General features: G+C 39.8%; 1 protein-coding gene, 1 long non-coding RNA gene and 1 pseudogene across 6 annotated transcripts in view; 2 read left to right on the top strand and 1 right to left on the bottom strand.

Annotated features, from left to right (window-relative positions):
- Fgf10 (fibroblast growth factor 10) overlaps nt 1-1,505 on the bottom strand; it is a 77,042-nt gene extending 75,537 nt beyond the window's left edge. Inside the window, exon 1 of the mRNA NM_012951.2 lies at nt 434-1,505. Coding sequence (NP_037083.1) covers nt 434-779 — 346 coding nt within the window. The 5' untranslated portion in view covers nt 780-1,505. The remainder of the gene's footprint in view (nt 1-433) is intronic.
- Nucleotides 601-23,592, top strand: LOC134485848 (uncharacterized). Of its 5 annotated transcripts, XR_010064108.1 has the most exons (4): nt 698-835; nt 9,224-9,293; nt 18,154-18,201; nt 19,632-23,592. It is a non-coding gene; the product is annotated as an uncharacterized LOC134485848 (long non-coding RNA). The 5 variants fall into 5 exon arrangements; XR_010064109.1 differs by lacking the exons at nt 18,154-18,201; nt 19,632-23,592 and adding an exon at nt 12,350-12,628; XR_010064106.1 differs by lacking the exons at nt 18,154-18,201; nt 19,632-23,592 and adding an exon at nt 9,365-12,628.
- On the top strand, nt 5,295-5,466 carry Rnu2-66 (RNA, U2 small nuclear 66; annotated as a pseudogene).
- Nucleotides 23,593-25,297: the final 1,705 nt, after the last annotated feature.

The following is a 25,297-nucleotide window of genomic DNA, read 5'->3' as shown; positions in this document are numbered from 1 at the left end:
AGGAGTCTGTCCCAAAACTCTTAAGATTGCCAGCGAAAAGAAACAAAATGTGTTTACTTGAGCCATTTCCAGAAGGGAGGGGAAGGAGACCTCTGGGTGAGATGGGGGAAGGTATTGGAGACAGAATGGGACATCTCCTAGCAGCAACAACTCTACAGCACCAGGAGTGATCCTGTGAGTGACAAACTAGAGAGATCAGGAACAGGGCTGCCAGGGATGTGGAGGAGGCTTGCACAGTGGAGGAAATGCTGCGCACAATGTATACTCGGGAGGGGGCTGATTTAGTGTGAAAGTATTCCACTTCATCATTTTACAGGGGTTGGGGACATAAATATTTAGCTGGCCACATCTGGAACAGATTCTGCCCCCCCCCCTCCCCGCGTGGGGTGGGGGTGGATAATTGGAAGGAGAGGAGCACGCATTTGTTACTTACTGTACGGACAGTTTTCCTTCTTGGTCCCGCTGACCTTGCCGTTCTTTTCAATCTTGAGAAAGTACTTGGTGAAGGAGAACAGCTTTCTCCAGCGGACATCTCCCTGGAGGTGATTGTAGCTCCGCACATGCCTCCCCGCGCTGGAAGGAGAGGAGAAGGAAGAGGACGAGGAGGAGGAAGAGGAGGAGGAAGAGGAGTTGGTAGCCTCCGGTGACACCATGTCCTGACCAAGAGCTTGGCAGGTGACAGGGACGGAAGACACCAAGAAGAGCAACAAGAAGCAGCAACAGCAGCCCGGCAGGTGGGGAAAGGCTGAGGCACAATGTGTCAGTATCCATTTCCACATTGTACTGAAACTCTCGGCACTGGAAATTGTCTCATCAGAAGGAACATACTGGAAGGGTAAGACCTGGTGCGAGGCAAAGAGACAGCTGGAGGTGATGGCTACTGGTTAGCTCCCTCTGGGTACGGATCTGGCCAGAAGCGAGTGCACCAACATCCATAACTCCTCGGAAGGGCCGGCTGCCTGTCCTCGCTCCGTCCTCGGATCCGCTGCCTGTGTCTCTCCAGTCTCAGGGTGAACAGTGGACGTGGGTGGCCGAGGCAGTAGGAACTGGTGGTGTCGGTCACCAGAGCTCTTCGCTCCCCCCGGGGGTTACTTTGTTCTCTTCTTCACTCCTTTCTTCACCATGTTAGATGCAAAAGAGGTCTGAAAAACAGATGACAGGACGGTGAACAAAACCCAAAGTGGGTGGGGTGGGGGTGCAGGAAGACATCTGCGCCCCTCTGCGGTTGGCACCTTCTGGTCCTTCTCTGCAGAGTCCCAGCCTGCTGGCCACTTAAAAAGTGTGTCTCTTTGGAGTTGTCAGAACTGGAGGCAGCTACCCAGGCGCTGTTGTTTTCTTCTCCTTCCTTTCTCTTTTTGGTGGTGCCTGTTGATGTGAAGTCTCCCGAAAGCCACTTCTAGTTTGGGGGGCGGCTGGCGGCTGGTGTTTTGTTTGGCCCTTCCCTCCACCTCCAAGTCCCTTGGAAAGCCGCTTGTAAACAGGTTGAAGCCTGGAGTCTAAATGTCAGTGCTTTTCAGCCAGAGGTGGGCTCTGCCTCTGCTGGTCAAACCTCATTTGCAGGGGTGGAGAAGGGGGGAGGGGGTCAAACGGCGGTGGGACATCTGAAACCCTAAGCTGCTGGGAACGCCAGAGAAAAGGGAGGGGGAAGAGGCCGCGGGGGGGGGGGGCGAGGGGGGAGCCTGGGCCAGAGGAGTGCGCGATGCCTTTGCTCTGAGCTGGGGGCTGCGGGTCCCTTCCTCGCCGCCTCCGTGGGCGCAGCCGCCCCGCAGCCTGCAGCTCCTGCTAATTGCGGCTCCAGCGTCCTGTGCTCGCAGCGCTGGCCACCAGCGCGAGCTGTCCGCGTGCTTTCCGAATTTTGCTGCCCTCCGGCGGGAACCACTCCCCTCCCCTACAGGGAGCCCCTTGCTCACTTGTTTTCCAGTGTAGCTTGCTTGCTTTCTTTCTTTCTTTCTTTCTTTCTTTCTTTCTTTCTTTCTTTCTTTGGCCGTGAAAATAAGAGTTTGGAGCTTGGCTTTTGTGTGTGGATGTGTTTCTGCCTTCCAGATCCCAGAACCAGGGAAAGAGGGCTGGGGAGAAGGCAGAAGAGGATGCTCAGGGCAAACTCTCTCCAAGAGCAGATTATAAACTGATAGGAGCTAAAGTCGAGAAGGGAGACATAATGAGCTAGCTTCGTTTCCTCCTCTCCTGCCAGCTTCCAAGGAGGTCTCCGGTTTTAATGAATCATTGATTTCTCGCTTCCGTTGCTGAAGTAAAAAGTTCACACTTTGGCCCTCTCTGTCTTTTTAAGCTCAGGAAGATTTATCGTCACCCTTAAACATCGCCTCTCTCTTGGCGCAAATGAAATCAGGGACCCAAGTTACTGATTTCTAATTGGTAACACGAGTCGTTTACAGAATCACGCATGGACTTCAAAGCCTATGCACTTTCCTGAGATCGCAGATTTTATCACACAATTTGACCAAATCCCCTGCTGCCTGTTTTTTTTCCTCTATGCAATTTCCTTTGCATTTTACCATTAAGAGGAGGTCCCCGCCCATCTTCAGACTTAATGTTTAAAGGGCTCTACTTTACAATGCAGCTTCACTACCTAACCAGTCTTCCACAAACAGTCTTGAGCACACCAACCCCCAACTCTACCTCTGCTCTCAGAAACAAGCTTTCAACCCAAACTCAGACAGAAGTCAGGACAAGACCAGGAAGCTATTGCCCTGAACCAAAAGGCACAAAGAAGGAAATACTGTAATAACCCACTCCTACCTGAGTATGCTACAGTTCTGAGTCCCAGGAGATCATTTCCTTAAGGAAATAGCTAAACTAGGGAACGACTGGCTAGGATCGGGTGAACATATATTACTCTGTTGTGGGAGTCAGTTAGACATCTGTGTTCTGGCTAAGCAAAACAAATGGTCAATATCAGACGGTGGTGATTTCACATGATTCAACCTAAATGGCTGAGTAAGATGTAGACGTTTCAAGGTGAACTTGAGAGTTAGCAAATGGCACAGTGACTCCGAAAGAATTTGCAAAAGGAGCTTGCACACACAAGCCAGGAACCATGTCATGCGCACTGGGTTCCAGTCTTCATTGGAAGATGAAGAAAGACAATTACAATTTAAAAAGCTCCAGAGATAGAGGTTGTTAATGATTCCCCAAATACATTTTTGTGATTTGAAGAATGGCTTGGACGCATGCTCTTCATTATTCTGTGTGTTCCCTGCCTTTGAGAGAGAACTACTTAATACCAGAATCAGGATTTTTAATTGCATTATTTATAACTCCCTGCGGTGGTCATTCGAAAGATTTCGACAATGTGACGGACATCACAGCAGATTTCTAACTTTAATATGATTAGCTGATTTCTGTAGCTATTTAATTGAAAAGTTAAGCAAATAGAGAGCCTGCGTCAGACAAGTCTTGCTTCTTTAATTAAAGCATGGATATTCAAAAATGAGCCCACAGTGCTAATTTCAATTTCCTACTTCACAATTTTATACCTGAGCAGGCAGACAAGTGAAGGAGTAGACAGTTTCTAAGGGATTTAAGTCGCATGCCCAAAGAAAGAATTCACAAGTTTGAATTGACAACTCATTGAAATTACATTTAAGAAATATGTTTGATGGAACCATACAATAAAGATTCTTTTATGAAAAATTATGAAATACAGGAAGTAATTAGTTTGGGGTTTTCTTTACACTGGACACCAACATTACCCATGCCAACTTGAGTGTTTTTTTTTTAAATTCATACCAGGCACTCCTTCAGCTCAACACCCCCACTCCTTCCCACAACCCCCCTTTCTCCCCCCACTAGCACCTTTCTTCTCCAGTCAAAGCTCTTCAGATTTTCTAGCTAAAACTTTGCCTTTGATGCTACCTAAAATGAGCGAAAGGGCATTCTCGAAACGTTCACATTAAAACTTGCCATCAGCAGGTGCAATGTTTGAGAGTCCCAGCGTCCCTTTGCCTCTGGTCTGTACGGCAGGATGGCAGGGAGGGGCATTTACTAAACTGCCCAAAGGAAAAGCTGACATAGCTTTTTAGATTATATCTCATTCTTTTTCTTCTCTGTACTGCCTTTCTTCTGCAGCACAGTGGAATCCCGAAGTCCCCCACCACTCTGTATTGTTAAGTCACCTCTTAGCTTAGCCCCAGAAAGCATGAGAAATGTTCCACAGGAAAGATGCGCTATTTAACGGAATCCAATCTCTCCCAATAGATTCGAATCACTAACATAAATGTATGAATGTAGATTATATCTCTGTAATGAGGCCTGAATCATTCTCAGTTACTTCAAAGGACTGAAATTCTACCTTCCTTTTTTTTTTTTTTTTTTAGCTGCAATAATCAGGTCTTAATGGGCTCCTTTATTAATTGTTTCTCTGTTAAGACTGAAAGGGCAGAACAAGCTTCAGATTAGAATGGTACCCACTATTCTAAAAGGCTGTCTGTCTCTTTCATCCGATCCTTGCAGGGCGTGCTCTGTTTCTATGGCCTAAGCATATCCAGTGATATTAGTCTAAATCTTTATTGAAAGAAAGAGAGGTAAGCTGTTGTTAAATGAGATGATTTGAAGAGTTATGAACTTTTAAAAGCAAGCTTGTGAGAAGAAAGCATGAAAGACCTCTCCAATGTGGTGCTTCTGTGGAAAAGAGGCCCCATGAGGGCCTTCTTCCAGATAACTCAGTAGCTATTCTCTCTGAGCAGTTTATATATGAGATGTGTCTTTTCCTGGGCTCTTTATGTGGTTCAGCACTGTCTGTGGTTCGATTACAAGGTGCGTGTTCTATTATATGAGATGGCATTGACAGTGTCAGTAAGCTGCTTCAAGTAATGCTAAATCAGGTCAAAAGTCAGCCAGGCTGTTTGACAATTACGACATGTGCATGCAGGCTTTGCTTTTTTTTAAGCCTATGGTGCAGCACATAGGAACCTCTGCCTGTTTTCTAATTCACTTACAGGAAATGTCAGTAGGAAGGCATTGTTTTCTCCTTGTTCTCTTCCGAAGCCACAGCTGGAAAGGCTGGTCACAATCAACCATGTTTGAGCGAAGTACAGAAGCAGTAGTTTATAAGAGCTTTGAATGAAATACAGGGTTTTTAGCTCTCAGAGAGTAGGGATTCAACACTTGCAAACCAGTCAGAAATCTGACAGTAGGAACCGAGCATCCCTCATTGAAATGACCAGGACCAGAAGTATTTTAGTTTTCAGAGTCCTTGATCTTTTTAAACATTTGCATATACACGGGAGGTCACAAAGAGTCTGAATCCAAGTCTAAGAGTGAAACTTACATATGCCATTGCTTCTCTGCCTTTCGGCTAAAATCAAGTGTAGTATCTGTTCAAATATATATGCCATGCATATAGTCTAAAGGACTTTTCTTTTCTATTTTAGGAAATTGAGGGTGGGGTAAGAGTGTTTGCTATGTAAGCATGGGTGTCTGGGTTTGAATCCCTGGCATCTATACACAGGCAAAGAAAGCTATTGCTTTGGACACTAGCAATCCTGGTGCTGTGGACTTGGCCTGTAAGAGAATGGGGTAGAGTTAGAGACCACAGGACAAGTCTTTCCCTGGCCTATGGACAGCTCGCTAGACACTGCACACATAGAGCCCTCTCACATGTTCATGCATGAGCACACACAAACCAGATTGATTACTTATTTTAGTTCGTGTCTGAAAGTTTCAATTGCAACATAGCTTTGGATGTCAGATTTGGAAATTTCCTTCTGTGGTGTCATGGTGACCCTCGCAAAGTTTGGATGGTTGAAATATCTTTTGGACTTTTCTAAAGTAAGAATGATCAGCCTGAAACTGAATGCAACTCTTGTGCACTTTATAGAATGGCTGGAGCTCCTAAGAATGACAGACCAGTTAGGAGTGCCAGCCACAGGCCTTACATGTGACCCTAGGGCTTGACACACCCATATACCTGTTTTCTTCTTCTTCCTCCTTTCTCTGATTTCTCCTTATCATCTCAGACTCACTCCAATAGGTCTGGGTTACCAGAAGGGAAGAGATAAGGAATCTTAGGAGGCTTTACTTATGGAAAACCAGCATATCTTTGCTACAATTGATTAGCCAGAGAGAAGCAATAAAATGGCTCTGTGTTGAAATATTAACTATCACTTGATTAGGCAAAATAAAGTAAGGGTTTTTGTGACTTGGGTAAAGCAGACTCTTTCAAATGAAATGAACACATTTAAAAGTAACTTACGCCGTCTATTTTCAGGATATTCATAGGTTCTTTAGGATTTAATAAGTTTTTAAGTTGCTCCCTCAAGTAATTAATGATACTAGTTAGAAAAGTAATCTACTAATTTGAGTTAATTCTTTATACCATCAAGTTAAATTTTCCTACAACAGAGTGGTTCTTCAAAGCATATACAATTCATATAGATTTTTTTTTTAAGTTTGGAACTATGGTGAATTTTCTCTACTCTTGTTTTCAATGATCCAATGATCAACTCTTGAAATGGGAATGTGGCTAAGGTAGAAAGGAATAGGATCTTTGTAAGAAAAGTATTTATATTGGAATATTGGAAATACACCCACACAAATCAGCACAATTCCAGAAAGCTGAGCTCTATATCTTGATACTAAACACAGTGAACATATTTTCACAAAGTTACTATCTATCATCTCTGTGATGCTGACATACAGCCTTCCTTTGATAAAGTTGTGAGATCTTTGAAGAGCTTTGGTGTTTCCTGCTCTCCCTTTGCAGACCTTGTCTTCTACCAAGTCAAGGTCTCTACTTCTTAGTTGTGTGACACTTGTAATACTTTTTTTGTTTTATATATATATATATATATATATATATATATATATATGTGTGTGTGTGTATATGTATATGTATATATATATATACACACACATGTATAATTTTGGTTTGTTGACATGAAAATATTTACAGTATGGTCATTTTTAGTATATTTTCTTAATTGGTTTTTAATTCAAGTGATGTTAATTGAATACCTACTGTGTGCCACTAGGCTATAGTAGGCTATTTTTAATATTTTAGATCTAACAAAGAAGATATGGAAATTTAACTCTTAAAGGGTATGCATACATGTATGCATGGGTGAGCCTTTGATTTTTTTTTTGTTTTTGACTTTAAGTATGGAGAATCTAGAATTGTCTCGGGACCTAGACAGGATTTGGAGAGATTTGGATCCTGTCAACCATTTATGTGGTCCTTCTCTACCAAGGAGCCAAGAAAGTCCGTCACGTCTGCTTTCTGGCTTCATAAAGGGTTAAGATTTGATGATCACCTACTGTGTGATTATGGCACAATCCTTTGATCTAGATTTCCGCTTAGGGCTTGGGTAAAGTCTCTGGCAGGCGGTCCTGATGTTCTCTCCTTCCTTTCTGCTTCCAGAATCATGGATAAATAGTCTATGTGTTCTAAATGATTTCATTAACTCTTTTCTAATAAAAATTCTCTAACCTGTTTGCTGTATTCTAATTTTTTTTATCAGACTTATTTATTATTCTTTCTTTAAGTGCATTGCTTAGGAGAGAGACTGCTGGAGTATGTACGTACTACATGTGTGCAAGAACCCATGGAGGGCACAAGAACATCCCCTGGAAATAGAATTTCAGGAAATTGTGAGCTGCCATGAGAGTGCTGGGAACTGAACAGAATCCTCTGTAAGAGCAATAGGTGTTCTTAACCACTGAGCCATCTCTCCAGGCCCATGTGCCTAGTGTGAAAACATACATCTTGTGAAATTTGTTTTGACCTAGTTTCCACTCTTATGTGTGACAAATACTTTTTCTCCTATTCAATAGAGTTTGGTACAGGAGATGTACTGTCTATGAGTCCCTGATAACAGAAAGGCCACTGTGCTGTAGTCAGTGCAATCTTTGTTGGGCCTAGTTTTCTTGGATCATTCCTAGGAATTCATTCCCTTCCTTTGCCTATCCAACTCTGTGTTGACATCTGCACCTCTCCCATGTTCCTTGAGCTATGACTTGCATTTGCCTTTGTCAATGGGTAGATCAGCATACACAGGGAGAACTCATGGTGTTTCCTCCTATACTTGGTTTTATTTCAGTGTCATGATTGTGGTAGGAATCATGTGTTCTTCCAGATTTGTGCATCTCCTTAAGGACTCTTCCTCTGGGTCTCTAGCTATTCATTGAGCCCCTAGAATATTTCCTTCTCTTGCTAGTTAAGCTCAAGGAGTTGTGTAAGTTCCTCTTATATTCCTGGTTTGTCTGCCTTGTACCCTGCTGCTCGCTACAGCTTTGTGAATGGTAACCTGGTTTAAAGTTCTCTTCCTGTGAATCATCTGAGATCAGTCTTGTCTTTGTTAGGACAGACTTTAGACTCTAGACTGGAATACACATCTTCCACAGTAAGTAATCAGTCTGTGATAATGTGTTTTTGTGTTTATTCGAGATTATAAGGTAGTGCAATTTAACACAAAGCCCATTGTAAAACATCTAGTGTTTGCGAGGGGATGTGCTGGATTCTTTGATTGTAGAAGGAGATAATGGTAACAGGACATTTGCACTACTGAAATTTATAGTCTACATTTACATTTGGATTGAAGACTACCAATCTTTTTATTTAGCTAATGAATTTTGAGGTCCAAAGAATCAGGTGTTTGATTGTTACAGGCTGGATAAATACTTTCACAAATAATAAAAGGAGCCTAGTAAAGTTGAAATTATGTCTACAAATGAAATGCTTTTCTCAAAAGCTATAATTAAAGCTAACTTTTATTTGGCAATAGGGATTAAAGGAATTACGGGTCATATGTGTGAAATTGTCAAAGAATAAAAAAATTAATTTAAAAATTAGTTTTCTTCCAAGTTAACTATGAAACTTTTAACTATTTCCTAGGGCGAATCTGTACAAATCTCTCAAATAATTGTTTTTGCAAATTAAAGTATTTTATTAACTTCTATTTATAGTTTATTTTAGGAAATTAGGATAGAATTAATTCAGTCATTTTCTGGGACATTATTAGTGTTACTGTTTTCATCTAAAGACAGTTATTTTAAAGTGGAGAAGTAGTCACATATAAAATTTAAGGATAGGCAAAAGCTGTTTCATGTGGGAAAACCTCAAGAAGAAATGCACGTGAAGATAACTGTGAAGGTGGCCATTGTCCTTCCCTGAGTTCCTTATGCCCTTTGACTTTCAGGTCTTTTGTAGAAACTGAAACAGCGCAGAGCAAACAATGTTCCTCATTTGCTTCTCATCTGACTGTCCTAGGTGATGACTCAGCTTGAGAAGACTGGACTTCCTGCTGTCCTTCAGCCCTTAATTTACAGGTTAAAAAAAGGTGGGTCTGGTAAAGGTGAATGGAATTCCACAGGCTGTTGGGATGGTGACAGTCTTCTTTGTGTATTCCAGATAAGCAAACAGAAAAGATTTCAGCCCTTCCACACACCAAGGACAGAATCACTTCCCGGAGAGCAGAAGATAGCAGACGCCCTTTCCTGGCTCTGAAGTAGGCAGGAAGCAAAAAAAAAAAAAAAAAAAAAGACACACCTCCTAACTCAGGTCTTGAGTATGAAAGATGGAATACTTCTCAGCACTTACTTTCTCCGGTGTCTTTAGTAGATGGTGTTGTATGACTGTAACTAAACTATGTCTACATCAGGGAGATGTTGGTGAGGCCCTTGAATCCCAACTAAGGCCAGCCATTCACAATGGCGGCGGCTTATAACCCATTTCTGCTTAAGAATTTTTCCAATGGCTCCTTGGTGCCTCCAATACCAGATACGAACGAATCCTTGTTCTAACATCCCTGCTACAGTTAGTGGAGGCTAGGATAGTCTGATAGTAAGTTTTTACAAATCTTGTCTTCTGTGTTCCCACTGCACTTAGTAGAAGTTTCGATATTCCAAAAACAAATTTCTATGATGGGAGGAAAAGCAGCGTTCCACCTTTCACCAGTGAAATCATGCACATTTATAAGTGGATTGGTGCAGAATCTGTCTAGCTGCTATGTTTTTTTTAACTAATTCAACTGTATTTCCTATAGCTAAAAATACATGAGAACTGTTTTATTTCTACTTTTATACTAAAAGCTTATTGTTGGAATTTCCCTTATTTATTGCAATTTTTGATGCCCCAGTATGCACACCCAGACACCCCCACCCTCATCCCCACCCACACAGGCTTTCAGTGATCTCTAGCTAGACATCTAGGCCTGCAACACAAGGTAGATGGAAGCCAGCCGACAGATCACTAGGTCATGGTAGAAAAACATTAAGGGCTGAAGGGAGAGTTCAATGATAGACTACTTATCTAGCATGGGCAAGGCCCTGATTCAATCTTCAACAGCACCAAGAAAGTTTATTTAAAGAAAAACTGCTGAAGACGTAGACAGCTTTCACACCAGCAAGTGTCTTAGTCGGGGTTTCTCTCCTGCACAAACATCATGACCAAGAAGCAAGTTGGGGAGGAAAGGGTTTATTCAGCTTACACTTCCACATTGCTGTTCATCACCAAAGGAAGTCAGGACTGGAACTCAAGCAGGTCAGGAGGCAGGAGCTGATGCAGAGGCCATGGAGGGATGTTACTTACTGGCTTGCTTCCCCTGGCTTGCTCAGCTTGCTCTCTTATAGAACCCAAGACCACCAGCCCAGGGACAGCACCACCCACAATGGGCTGGGTCCTCTCCCCTTGATCACTAATTGAGAAAATGCCTTACAGCTGGGTCTCATGGAGGCATTTCCTCAACTGAGGCTCCTTTTCTGTGATAACTTCAGCTTGTGTCAAGTTGACACATAAAACCAGAAAGTACAGTAAGTATTAATATAAACCACATATAAGCAACTAGAAATGGCATGGCCTTCTGACACATGTGCAACAAGGCCATACCCCCTAATCTTTCTAAACATTTCCACTGACTAAGGACTAGATACTCAAATTCATAGGAGCCAATGTAGATTCTCTTTTCAATGTTGTTGTTGTTTGTTTGTTTATAGTCAGGGCCTCATGTATTCTGCTGCTCTTGAACTAATCTGCAGTCACAAATGACCTTGAACGTCTCATCCTCCTACATATACCTCCAGTGTGCTGGTGTTGCAGGTCTGTGCCTCCCTGCATGGTGACTGTGGTGCTGGCAAGCTCTCTATCAGCTGAGCTATATCCTTGGCCATTTGCTCTCTGAATTCTTCAACAACAGTGTTCTTACTCCCTCTTTACTTGGTTCTCCACTTTTATAAAATTATCTAGTAATTAATTTTAGCAGCACCACATTACACAATTTTGGGACCCACAATTCCTGTGGATTTGTTTGTTTGTTTGTTTGTTTGTTTGTTTGTTTTGGGCTGTGTGTGTGTGTGTGTGTGTGTGTGTGTGTGTTTGTGTGTGTGTGTGCAAAGCATCTCCTAGAATTTTGCAATGCAGACGTTTCTGTAGCAGACACGATTGGCTGTCTATCTCAGGCCCATTACTAGCTTTTTCCTCTGTGGTAGCGCCACTGACTTATTTGGAAAGCTCGCTCTCCTTCTCATGCCATTATACTCACTAAGCCAAACATAACACGACATTGTCTTTACTGGTGATTGGTTTTAGGGTGGACATATGACACAGGTCTGGCATAAGGGAAGGTTTCTGGCAACCTCACTGATAAATAAAAAGACATGTCTGTTTTCTTATGCCAGCCATTGTCACATGCAGATGTGGTCCCTGGATCTTGGGAGAGTTTGTAACTATAAAGGGAGAAGCCTGGGGGCAAGCTACAGTTAGTGGCCATGTGGCATGGTAAATCTGGGATGAAATACCACAGTTTTCTGGTCTAAAACCCACAGTGACAGAATGACAACACAGAACACTATAAAGTGAGGGGCTATGTTACAAGAAGACAGCCAGAGAGTGAGCTCTCCCGTGACTTCCTTACATGCTAGAGAATTATCTGGCTAAGCACTGAGACGTGTATGTGTGGAAAAGACCTCAGCTCTAGAGGAGAGGACTAGGCTGAGATTGTAGCTAACACAAAGTTGGTGGTGTGCGTCCAGTCAAACTAAAGAGCAATTGGGAGCACGACTACAAGATAATGTATTATGTGCTACTTACAATGTCCAGAATGCAGCAGAAAGGCTCCCAACACATAAATAATAGAAAACAAAACAAAACAAAAACAAAAACTGTGGAAATAGAAAATGTTTCCGTTGATGAAAAGGGAATTTAAGAGTAATTGCATAACAGTATAACTCACAATATTAGACAGGAGAAAATGCCAATCTGTGGCAGCAATGAAACTAAATGGCAAAGTTTTCCTAACAAGGTAAGAGGCAAAATTTATAGACATATCTTCGTGTAATAAATACTAAACTTCTATAAACAACAGTCCTATGTCTCTTAACGAAATTCAACTTGCTATAGAAAACTTCAGCAGCAGGAAGCTGTTGTCCCTACTGGTGTCACTGATGAATTCCAGCACTGGAGAAGAGACAACCCCGGGGTTATATGCTGCAAAATGAAGAATAAGGAGCCTTTCCCAATGTATGTTATGAAGCAAAGAGAAAGCCGAAAAAGATGTTGCAAAAATATTAAAGACCAATATCTTTTCTCAGTACAAAATGACTTTAGAATTTTCATATGTGGCCAAAAGAGTATACTAAAGAATCACATGAAGTCTATTAAATCTGACTGAGCATATTTTATCCTGGAAATACCTTTGCATTTTCTTTTCTCTCTCTCTCTCTCTTTCTATCTTCTTTCCTCCTCTTTTGCCCCACCCCCACACTCCTTCCTTACTCTTTTTCAGTCTGCCAATCAAACTCAGGGCCTCCTGTATGTGGAACATTTGTTGTACCACTGCCTGTGGGGAAGGGGAAGTTACTGGGCAGGCTTTGAGGTAAGCTTATGAAGCACAATCACAGCTTTTGGCTTCAAACACAAAACAACACAGTAACCGTTGTGCCTCCTGGGAACTGAGAGGTCATCCTAAGAAAGAGAGCGTCAAAGAATGGGAGTCCCAATTTTCCTCTATAAGTTGTAGACCATTATGTGGCTGACCACTGAACATGTATGTGTGGAAGAGACTTCAGTTTTGTCCTCCTCAGCTTGCATGTCATGGCAATTTTCTCAAAAAATTGATAACACAGAAGGATACAGTTTTTAGTTTGTGCATAATGAAAAATGAAAATATCAATATTTGTAAGTATTGAGTACGTATATTAAAATTGGAAGATTCAAAACCATCTATCTATCCATCTCTAGCAACTTAAATTCAGAGTGAGCAGAGAAAGAAAGAATTAAGACAGAAGAAATGGATAAAAACCAAAGGTGGGGAATCAATAAAGAAAATCAATAGAATCTGAAGGTATATGATTCCATAAAAAGGTTAATGAAATGGAAAAGCCTCTGAACAGCTAAGGATAAAAGGAAGATCCTATGGATATCACAAGGATAATAAAGGAACATCAAGAGAATTCCTCACTCATAAATTTGATAATCTATATGAAATTAGTCAGCTCTTTGAATGACATGCATGACCTGTCAAATCTTATGCAAAATCACTAGAACAATAAGAGCTGACCTATATCTATTAAACATAATCAACAACTAATGACATTTCAAAACATAAACTACAAGATCAGATTTGTTCAATGATCAAGGCTAGTCAATATTTTAAAATCGATAAATACAATGTATCATATCTAGAAACGAAGGAAGAAAAAACCGACATGACGGAACCAATAGATGCAGAAAATGCACAAGTTCTGGACCGATTCATGATAAATAAATACTCTAATAAAACTAGGAATAGAGATGAGCTGTAAGCTTGAAACACACTAGCACCAAACAGCTACAAATGATATAATGTATTCTGGGGGAAAAAAGTCTGAATTTTCCTATCAGGATCAGAAACAAGAAACAAGAAGTGTTGTCTTCTCTCACCAGTGTTTTCAAACTCTGTACTAGAAGTCATAACTCAGGACAAAAGTAAAATAATTTCAAACATGCTGCAGAAACGTCTGCATTGCAAAATTCCAGGAGATGCTTTACACACACACACACACACACACACACACACACACACACACACACACACACACACGAGCACACACAAGCACACATAAATTGAAGTAGAAAAGCCATTTTTGCACACGTCGTAATCATCTACTTAGATACTAAGCTTCTTTAATAAGTTACTGTACCCAATGTTGTAAGATATATAATGTTAGCCTATGAAATTAATGAAATTCTTTCCTAGGAACAACAGACAAGGAGAACTTGAAGTGTAAAAGACAATCTGATTTACATTATCACCCACACAAGTAAGAAATGCAGGCACAGATGTAAGCAGGTGCTTCTAGGCTCTACCTTGTGAAAGGCATATGACGATTTACCCCACTATAGCTATAGGTTCTGACACAAGATAGCAAAGCAAAACTCAAGGTGGAAGGGATGCAAAAGTCAAGGACTCTGAATTTGTCAACCTATTCTATATTTTTCAGAGCAAACCAATCAAAATGCCCTTCAGAATAATTGTTTGGATATTCTCATCTTGGTTCTCAAGTTTTTATAGAGAAACAAAACAACCAAACTAAACCAAAAAATGAACAAACAAACAAAACAAAAAACCAACAACAACAATAACAACAACAACAACAAAAAAAAAACAACAAAAAGCCAAGTCCCTAGTAATGTTAGAATTAGAACAGTATTGTATGGGGGAAGAGCTGACAAATGCATCAATATAATAGAATAGAGAATCCAGAAATAAACACACATCAATTTTTTAAAATTATATGTCCATAAGGAACAATACTTGTGGGAAGAAAAGGTAGACTTTTGCTCAGTGGTAGGGATAAATGATGAAACAGTCACTTTGGAAGAGTTTGGCAGTTTCTTAACAAAAGTAAACATGCTCCTAGCATATAATCCAACAATCACTCCTGGGAATTGCCCCAAATCAATGGGAAAGTCATGCTCCCACAAAAGGTTCCACATAAATATTTATAGGAACTTTATTCATAATTGCCCAAAGTTGGAAGCAACTAAGATACCCTTCAGTAGGTGAGTGGATAAATAAGCTATTGTGTTCAAATGACGGATTGACACTCAGTTTTAGAAAGACATGAGCTAATAAGCTATGTTGAGCATGGAAAAGACATGATGAATAGGCAGAGATTCTCTGAGTCTGAGGCCAACCATACCTCCAGAAAAAGTTCCAGGACAGCCTATGCTGTCTGAGAAACCCTGTCTCAAAAAACAAAACAAACAAACAAACAAAAAAAAACCCCAAAAAAAAAAACCCAAAAAAAAGGTCATACAGCAATCTGGGGGTGACTGATTATTATAGATGTGGCTCTCTGGTACAGGATGAGCTGTGTAAGAATGAAATTTATGAATGAACAAAGGGAATTTTGGACATTAAACCATGAACAGTCATGTAAAACAAGTTTGACAACTTAGGCACAATGAGTCAGTTTATCAAAATAAAAGAATGTTGCCTCCTCTTCCACAAAATAGAACATTTGGAAGTTCCTGTATTAAAGAAATTGTATTACCAACTAACAAACCTTACCCACTACAAAAACTGCAAGGCCAGTGTCCTCAGTGGTGAGTTGTTTCAAGCAGTTTAAAAGATATTCTGATAGTTCTTTACAAACTCTGCTTGAAGTTAATCTACAAAGGACCACGTATCGGCTATGTAAAGACTTAACCCTAGTCTGTCACGCTTCACACAAAGTAAAAGGTGAGGAGTCGTAGACTTAAATGCAAAAGCCCAAACCATTAAATGTTCCGTGAAAAACACAGGAGGACTTCCTCCTAATACTCAGAAAAAGTATTATTTCTTGGGATCATCAATAATAACTGTGAAAGAGACCATTTCTGGTTTTCCCAAATGAAAACTTTAGGATTATCGGGACACTAGTTAAAGACACAGAGAGGCTAAACACAGCTATGAAGGATACATAAGCTGTGCCCCTGAAATAGCTGTTACCTAGGTATGGGAAGGAGAGCCACATCTTAACAAGCAAAAGACAACATGATTAAAAACATTAAACCGTTGTGAAAATGTTAAAAGGTGTATTAAAGGATAGCAAACACATGCAAAGCTATTTGGTATCATAAGACATGTGAATTACACCTAATACCTCATGCCAGCAAACCTAATGGAATATTTATTTACCAGAAGAGTAAGAGAATTCATTTTAAGGTAAAGAGAAATTATTCTGGCTATTGTATGAAGCTCGCCCTGAAGGGAATAAAGTGTAAAGACAGAGAGATCATTTTGACAACTGAAGTCACATGAAAGAAAGAAAGTGAAGGGGCAACCCTAAAGATGTTGGAAAGTGCCATGTCGTTAGTACACATAAAAGTAGGAAGAGTGCTGTGCTGCTGAGTCGTATGTGTGCAAGAGTCAAGGGTGGAACAGCACCAGGCCTTATTTGGGAGAAATATAAAAATTAATTAATTCAAGATACTGAGAAAGACTAGGAGCTGAAGTTGTAATATTACTAAGTATATTAGACAGGTAGGGAGGGAGGGAGAGAAAGAGGAAGGGATGGAGGGAGGAAGGGAGAGAGGGAGAGAGAGAGAGAAGAAGGAGGAGGGAGGAGGAGGAGCAGGAGGAGGAGCAGGAGGAGGAGAAGGAGGAGGAGGAGGAGGAGGAAAAGGAGAAGGAACAGGAGAAAGAGGAGGAGGAAGAGGAGGAGGAAGAGGAGGAGGAGCAGGAAGAGGAAGAGGAGGAGGAGCAGGAGGAGGAAGAGGAGGAGGAGCAGGAGGAGGAGAAGGAGGAGGAAGAGGAGGAGGAGCAGGAGGAGGAGAAGGAGGAGGAGGAAGAGGAGGAGGAGCAGGAGGAGGAAGAGGAGGAGGAGCAGGAGGAGGAAGAGGAGGAGGAGCAGGAGGAGGAGAAGGAGGAGGAGGGGGAGGAGGAGAGGGTATCTCCTGATCTAATTATATATAGATCATTATAATGAATAAGGGGACCTGGCATTTGATTATTGATCCTGGAAAATCCATGGTGATCTGTCTATGGAAGCTTTTAAAATTTGATTTTAGTTGCTCCTGGTTTTGCATTGAAATAGAAAACTGGGCCATCAGCTACATTTATTTTTACCTTCTTAAATTTAAAAATGTACACATTTACCCCAGAAACTCAACTTCTAGGAACACTGACAGCCAGATGTGATGGCTTACACCTGATTTGCCAGCACTTAGAAAGCTGAAGCAGGAGGACAGCCATAAATTTGAGGACGATTTGTGCTATAGATGGAACTCTTCCCCGCTTAATAAAATTTACTAGGAGAGGAAAGAAATAAAACATTGAAACAAAAGGGCATAGGTACATATTTTAATATAATTTACTATATTAATTATGTACAAATGTTTATATAAACATGGTCAGAGATATTAAACATAAAAAATTAGTCACTTAAAATTGAAACTGTAAGAAAGAAAATTATTAATGGTAGAAATAATTTTATTTTCTTCTTTTCATTTATTACACTGTTGCAGTTATGGAAAGAAATGCACTTTGCTTTTGAATACTAAATAAAACTAATATTTTTTTAAGTTCTGGCCTAAATATTTCCTGTGTTCAGGTCTTACAGGTATATCCGCCATTATGCTCTAGTAGTATTGCTTGATCGCATTAAATTCTACTTAATTTCTATTTGGTTACAAGTCTCAGTAAATGTAATTGAACTTTGTAGGTCATGTCTACTAATGACCTCTTGAAAGTTCTCCAGGTTTTGCAAAAGGCTTTCAGATTTTAAAAGCCTTTTTCCTAAATATCAATAGTATTTATGAAATATTTTTCATTAATGTCATTTTACAATAATCTTACAATAAATTTTCATTTATTTAGTAATTTTAGTTGGAAACATTTTATAATAATATACTTTATTACTATTTGTGTCAAATTTTTCTTTTAATTATTATTTTAATCTACCTCATGCCACCATCTCCCAATATGTATCACTGAGTTTGTATTCTTTTCATCCTTATAAAGTAAGGACACTCAATGGCTGCTCTAGATCATCTTTTGTTGTTTTATTTCCCTATCACTATATCTCTAATATGATGATGGTGTTGGTTATAATTAAGAAGCAAACTCTCTGATTTCTCATTTTTGTTGTAATTGACAATCATTTTCTCGTGATACTTTTCCTTAATTAATTAATAGATATATTCTTATTTTTAATGTATATTAGTTTTTTTGTTTGCAGATATGTATGTGCCTCACCTGTGTGCTTGACACCTGTGGAGTTTCAAAGGTGTGCACCCGGGGATTGGAGTTACAGACAATTGTGAGCCACCCCGTGGGTTCTGGGATGTTAATTCAGGTCCTCCGCAAGAGCAACAAGTGCTGCCAACCACCGGGCCATCTCTCTGGAAGCCCATAATAGTTCTCTGCAGCATTATTTTCTCACAGAAGACTATTCGATCTCATTAAAAGACTTTACTCTAACAGGTCAGAGTTCAGATAGTGAAGCTAGGATCTTTCCAAAGTTTGTATGTTGGTTTCAAAAATTCATTATAATAGTACTTCCGCGGCATTTCAGCAAGTACTTACGCCACGGAGGCTCCACCCTCATGAATGAGATTAAAACCGTCGTAGAGCTCAGACATAGGCCTTTGGCCTATTCTTGCAAGTATGAAGCTAGGAGGGTCCATGCCTGAGGCCAAGTGAATGTTTAGCAGGGACTTTACAGACAACTCAATCTTGGACTTCCCAGGCCACTGAAGTGTGATTAGTACATTTCTACTTCTTAGAAATTACCCCACTCTTTTTTTTTTCCAGTATAAAAGTCCAAACGAATACACTTTCTGATTCAGGATGCCCTCTTCTAAGATCTGTTGCATTTTTCCTTTCATCAACCTGTGTGTCTGACACCATGTAAAAGAGGACTACTTGTACCTTCTTGGAAAGAAGGCCAGGTGTTCTCCTGTAGGAGACTTTTAACGATGCTCGGTATAAGGCAGGACTCTGAAAGCTATGCTTCTTTTGCTAAGGCAGGATAGCCCTCAGGAATGGCCCATACTCTAGGGTACGCTAGTGAAGTCATGTTGCATCCAGGTTTTGGAACAGGTGGCTTTACCTGAACTTGTATCTTATTTGATTCATTCTCTTCACTCCCTGCTTCTGCATCCACTGTGTTTTCCCTAGGAGTGATTCCCTAGAAAATCGCTTTCAGGGGATTCTTGTACTGGCGATTGTTTCAGGAAAACCCAATCTAAGAACGTTACATGTGAAAAACATACTTTGTTACTTTAAAATGTTACATTCAAAAATGTTACTTTACTTCTAAACTTAGAAGCCGGAGTGTAGTTTGTTTTGAAGAGAAGTTTCTGAGTAACAATTAACAAAACTAATTCAAAAAGAAATTCACAAATTGGTGTCTTAATAAAATCCTAATTGTATATACATGAATTAATTCATTATTTTATTGGAAATATATTATTGGTCGAAATTCAATTCTATTTGGAAGTTGAATCATTAAAACTTTGGTTAAAAGGGGCCAAGATCTATCAGTATTTTCTGCTCAGGCTCCACATGCTAGCATAGATTTTACATCCCTAGAAATCTTCTCTGGTAGAATTAAGTTCTTCCAATGCTAAGTTTTAAAAGCCAACTTGCTTACTGTCTATCTTGTCCCAAAGCCCTTTAAATATCCCAGCTTGTTTTATCCTCTGCTTCACCTAGAACAATGACAGCACCAGATATGGCATCCTGCTCACTACTCCTCAGTTGCAAGTTCTGACCCATTGTTTTCCCTGTGCTTTCCTGCATCGGGGTTCTTTTGGCTATGGTTCTCAGGCTTCTTCGATTTGACAGCACATTTGAACACATTTCTGCAACCTGACCCTTGGCATCTCTCCTTGGAACACACCTTGGTCTGCAGGCTCTGGCACTCTCCATGACAGATGCAAACAAGAAATACTTCCACCATATGAGACAGCCCTCAAACCCAGCCAAGGAGGCCAGACAATCCAGCTTTCCTGCAGGGCACTGCGTTGGAGAACTGCCTCTTACTGACTCGCCCAAATGTCATTACTGAGAAGTGTCTTAAAGACCATGCCTTAGAAACACTGGATTCTTTCCTGTAGTCACAATCCGTTTTTAGGATTAAAATTTTCGTGCAATATATTTTGATCATGTCTTCCCTCTCCCCATATTTCTGTACTTTTAAGGTGAGATTAAAGTTGTAATCAATAGAACCTCATTAAACTCTTAATGATGTGAATAAGAGTCATCCAATCTGCTGAAGAATCTATGGGAAGAAAGAAGGAAGCCTCTTAAGAAGAAGATAATTCTGCCTCCAGACAGACATTAGACTCAAACTAAAATGTCATTCCTTTTCTAGGTCTCCATCCTGCTTGTCTGTCTTGAAGTATTTGGACATGCCAGCTCTCACAGTCACAAATCTCTCCTCTCTGAATAGCCACACACACACACACACACACACACACACACACACACACACACACACACACATCTTTGGACATGCCAGCTCTCACAGTCACAAATCTCTCCTCTCTGAATAGCCACACACACACACACACACACACACACACACACACACACACACACACACACTGAACTCGTATCCCTAACCTTTCTAAACAAGTGAATGTGTGATCTAAACTAGTATGAGTTCTTTAATAATAGCTGAGTGAATTGCCTTTGATATAAGTTTCCAAATTAGTAGCCTGTTCCTGACCATTACTGATTAGCTTTTAAAAGGGCAAACAAGTCATTTGCCTGTGACATACTCAGAGGCATTTCTCTATAGCAGAGCATTTTAATTTTGCAGCAATAAAGAACTCCATGAGAACCACACGAGACTATTTTACCCAACTTTTTGGGGAGGAGTCTGAGTTACACAGTTGTATTTTGCTCTTATTTATCAATCTGCATTGTAACTAGTGATCGGGAACAGCAATGGAGACTAAAAGTTGCAACATGGCAACCCCTGACCCCAATGAAGCTGGCTTGTCTGGTCCACATCATGCTGGTCCAGCTCCAGCTTTGTTTTCAGTAAACTTGACTAGACTGCTCTAAGGTGGGTAGCTATGGGTCTCCCTCCTTTCTGTTCCTACTCAGGTAACATTTTACAAATTGGCATCTTCCTATCAGTCTCTGATAGTTGTTGTGATAATGGTCTCTGAGTTCTAGACTATGAAATACTATCATCAAGCATGCATTATGACCCTAAGTGGCGGGGATAAGGGAAAAGACATGAAAGTTGGAGATTCCATTTGGTATCTCAGGGATAGTGCACCCCAGTCTGGAAAGTATTTAGGAAAACACTCGTTGTAGGAATTTCAGAAGATCATGAAAGAATTTTTTTCTTTTTTTTAAATGATGGCTTAACTGGGTTCAAATGTATATGCTGAAAGGATATTCTTGCCAATACTAATATACTGTATTAGTTTATAATATCTTAGCTTTTTATTTGATGTATCACAAAGTTCTGCAGTCCTGTTCCCACTTCAAATATATCTATGCTCACCATTTTTCATATTTTAGGGAGAAAGAATAGTTTTGGCTGTATAGTTATAACATTTTAATTTAAATGTTCTAGTAACAATGTCCAGAGAACTTAGGTAATTGATTTGAGCAATGATGTCATTTATATTTTATCCTTCAAGTTTTTTTTTAACTTTAAGTATCACTTCTTGTTGAGATAGAAGTACTATGAAAGATGCAAAACTCATCCCCAATTGGATAACTTCAAAAGAAATACTACCAGGATACAGATTTGAAAAATGAAGTGCTACATGGGTATTATCTGCAGCACTGAACAATTTGGCTTCGATTATTTTCTAGGCTTAAGTTGATCCGAGCAATAAAACATGTGTGGATCCATAGTGAATGACTCTATCAAATTAGACTCTATCTCCTATCTCTTTTTTCCATCTATTTCCATCCAACTATCATCTCCCTTGAGGGAACAGGGGGATCTATGATTTAGAAGAACCTTATCTTACAAGTAAGTATATCAAGTGAACTTACTTAAAATAGAGCAAATGTAAGTCAGGCTTATTCAAGGCAAAAACTTGTCAGTGGTGTCCTATTTTGTTTTGTTTATTATTCTTGGAGAACTTAATACATGTATACAATGTATTTTGATCACATATACTCCCCCAGTTCCCAAATTAAATGAGTACAATGAAGGTCATGGTTTTATGATGCCGAAGTAGGAAGTAATGATTGCTCCAAAACAACACTGTGTCTGTTACTAGTTTATTCCCAATCCACTATGCAAATTAAGTATAACAGACTTGTGTTTAAATAAAATTACTTTTGTTAATTCTATTGTCTAAGCAAAAATACACTTTTTGGGCATATATAATTATAAGCCTTTCTGCTTAGAGTTTAATGCGACTCGAGAACATTGATAAAATGGCATAATGCAAAAAAGTATAAAATCTTGGATAATGAAGAATCTCAGGGTTCTTCCTGTGAGTGTTTGTTGCCATTTAGCAGTGAATTCAATGGAACGACCTTTTAATTCTCAAAGAGCCCTGGATTCCCTGCAGCTGGAGTTACAGGCAGTTGTGAGTCATCTGACTTGAGTGCTGGGAAAGGAACTTGGATCCCTGCAAGAGCAGCATGCCCTTTAGTCCCTGAGCCATGGCACTACTGTCCAGATACACTAAACATTGTTTGCAGAAGATTTATGTATCAAAAGTGGCTGTGAGACAGATTGATGCATGTTTGTAACAATGTTTGTAACATGGATACAAGCTTGTAACTTGGTACTACCTTCTATCTCTATAGTGACACTTTATTTTGATGAGTGTGGTGGTTGTTCTTAGAGGCTCATCCTTGGTTGTGGTGGTACTAGAAGTGTTTATCAACTTTTAGAAACATTTTGATGCTAACTTCAAATAATCCATGTTATACAGTGTTAAAAGCTATGATAGCTGCTGCATATGGCCCATTTAGTGCAGGGAAATGGGCCAAATAGAACAGTCTTCATTTGGAAAGATTTTCATCGTCCTGGAATTTGATGAGCTAGGCATCTGAGCTCAATCAACAGCAGTCAGGTTTGCTTTGGCTTGCTAATGGCACCAAGTAAATGTTGTGGCTGCAATTCTTGGTATCAGGATTGTTCCTAGATCTAATGTTGGCAAAAGTCCTATCTACCGAGTTTCATGCCAAACGCAAAGCACATGGAATCCTTCAAGGGTTTGTTTCTGCTGTTGTTCGATAATACATATAGGATGACTCATTGGAATTCTGAGACATATTGTGTTGGCTCTCCACTAAATGCATGCTGTTTTGTTTTCCAGCCAATGCCTTCCTTTCATGGTTAAGTATCTCTCAAATGCTATCGTCAGGTTCTGGAACCTCACCATTCTCTTGGCCCCCACTGCTATTATACACCATTCAAAACAAACAAAAATACATAATTCATAAACTAGCAAATAATGCATAATTTACTTATTTAATTATTTACTTATGTTTGAATAGATACTAGGAATATGTATAAAATATGACTCAGAGGTGAAGTCAGTTATTAGAGTTGGGGACACAACATCTATATGAAACGATGTTCCCTTACGAAGAGTCTTCCAACAATTTGGCTCTAAAACTACATCAGACTTTATCTGTTTAATCATGATGCATTGGTTAGCGAATTTTCTGATTTTTATTAATATTAAAATGGATAATTGAAGCCTCAAAAAGGGAGTGTATTCTGTCTAGCATTATTTAAAATGTACACAATCTGTTTGGGATTAAGAAACCATTTCTATAGTACAGTTATATATTCTAATTTCCTTAAGCTGCAAGTTATTTTTAAAGTATGTGAATAAACACTGATCATTGCAATCCAAATGGGTACAACTTTTCATTAAACTACAAGTTATTACTAATAGTTAAACTCATTTGCATAATACGTCTATACATTGGCTCTCCCTTTTCACCAAGCGGAACTCATAGGAAAATAAACAAGGAGGTACACAGTATTTAATGATCAAAGGACTAATACAGAGGATAGAGTGCAGCTCAGGCAGATTCCCAGCATTGCACCATGTTCCTCATCAGAGATCAAGACTTTCCAAGGAGTTATTTCCAGGTACAAAGGAGCAGCAGCAGAATATAAAGATAGAAGCCTGACGCGTGATCCTTTCTGGGTTGCAACGATGTTCTTTTTCTGTGTATGTAGATTCATTTCAGTATTTTGAAAGGATAATAAAGCCCAGGGTGTATTAGTAGATCAGTGAATTGTTTTCCATTAGAATGAAATGAGAAGAATCTCACACGTGACCATCAGAATACCTTACGAAGCTTCCAACCATAAAATAATCTATTCTTTTTTTTCCCATAGAGTGAGGTAGGACCATATTTCTAAAATGCCATAGAGCCAAGGTTGAGAGCTACAAATCAAATTAGGTAGGGCATGGTTAATTAAAAAGAGGTAAGAGAGGCAATCCATTAGTTATTTTTTCAGTGAGCAACTATTTTCTTTGGTCTTTATGTTTTCTTTCTCCTCTTCTATCTTTTCTTCCTTCTCTTCTAGGCAGGATCTTGTAATGTAGCCCATGCTGGATCTGAACATGGAACTTGCATTCCTCTGCCTCAGTCCTCCTAGTGCTAGGATTCCATAAAGTATGTGGTCCATGCTAGTAAATTTAATTTCTGGGTGTGTGATGTTGAAGGATGGGAATGAAAATTAGAACTTTACTCATACTACACTCATACTGTAATGGTAAGCTACAGCCCAAGTGCAGAAAACGTTTTCTTAGCATTGGAAAAAATATTTTAAAAGTTAATGAGACACGTTTACATATATGTTGAAACTAATTGAAAGTTAGATCAATGGACTGAAATTGGTGAAGCAGGCATAGCTCACCATCCTTGGATTCTGGGACGCATCAAGGAAGTCTCCTGGTTCACACTGGTTTGTGTCTAGTATCAGAGATGATCTCATCAGAAACATATGTTGTCATATCAAGAAAATTCAGTCACCATAACTTTGTGACTTTAACAGGAAAATTGGCCTTGGAATATTGTAGTAGGAGAACAACAGGTAAACTGCTTGTTACACATGTTCAAATACCTAAGTCTGAAAACCCAGAACAACATAAAAACCAGACACAGTAACATTTGCCTAAAATCCAAGCACACCTGTAATAAGACAGAAGACAGATATAGGAGAATCTCTGTATACCAGGCCAGCTATACTAGTGTTTTCAGTAACAAAAACAACATAGAGACCCATCTTTAAAGAAGACAGACAAGGACTAACATGAGGTTGTCCTATGAGCTTCATACATGGGCCTTTGCATTCATATGCCCCAGTCATTGGAACAGTAGTTCTCAACCTTCCAAATGCTGTGACCCTTCCACACATGTTG

This window comes from Rattus norvegicus, chromosome 2 (genome assembly GCF_036323735.1).
Source record: "Rattus norvegicus strain BN/NHsdMcwi chromosome 2, GRCr8, whole genome shotgun sequence".
In the NCBI taxonomy this organism is placed as follows: domain Eukaryota; kingdom Metazoa; phylum Chordata; class Mammalia; order Rodentia; family Muridae; genus Rattus; species Rattus norvegicus.
Note: the sequence above shows the minus strand (reverse complement) of the source record. Positions and strands in the feature narration are given on the sequence as shown.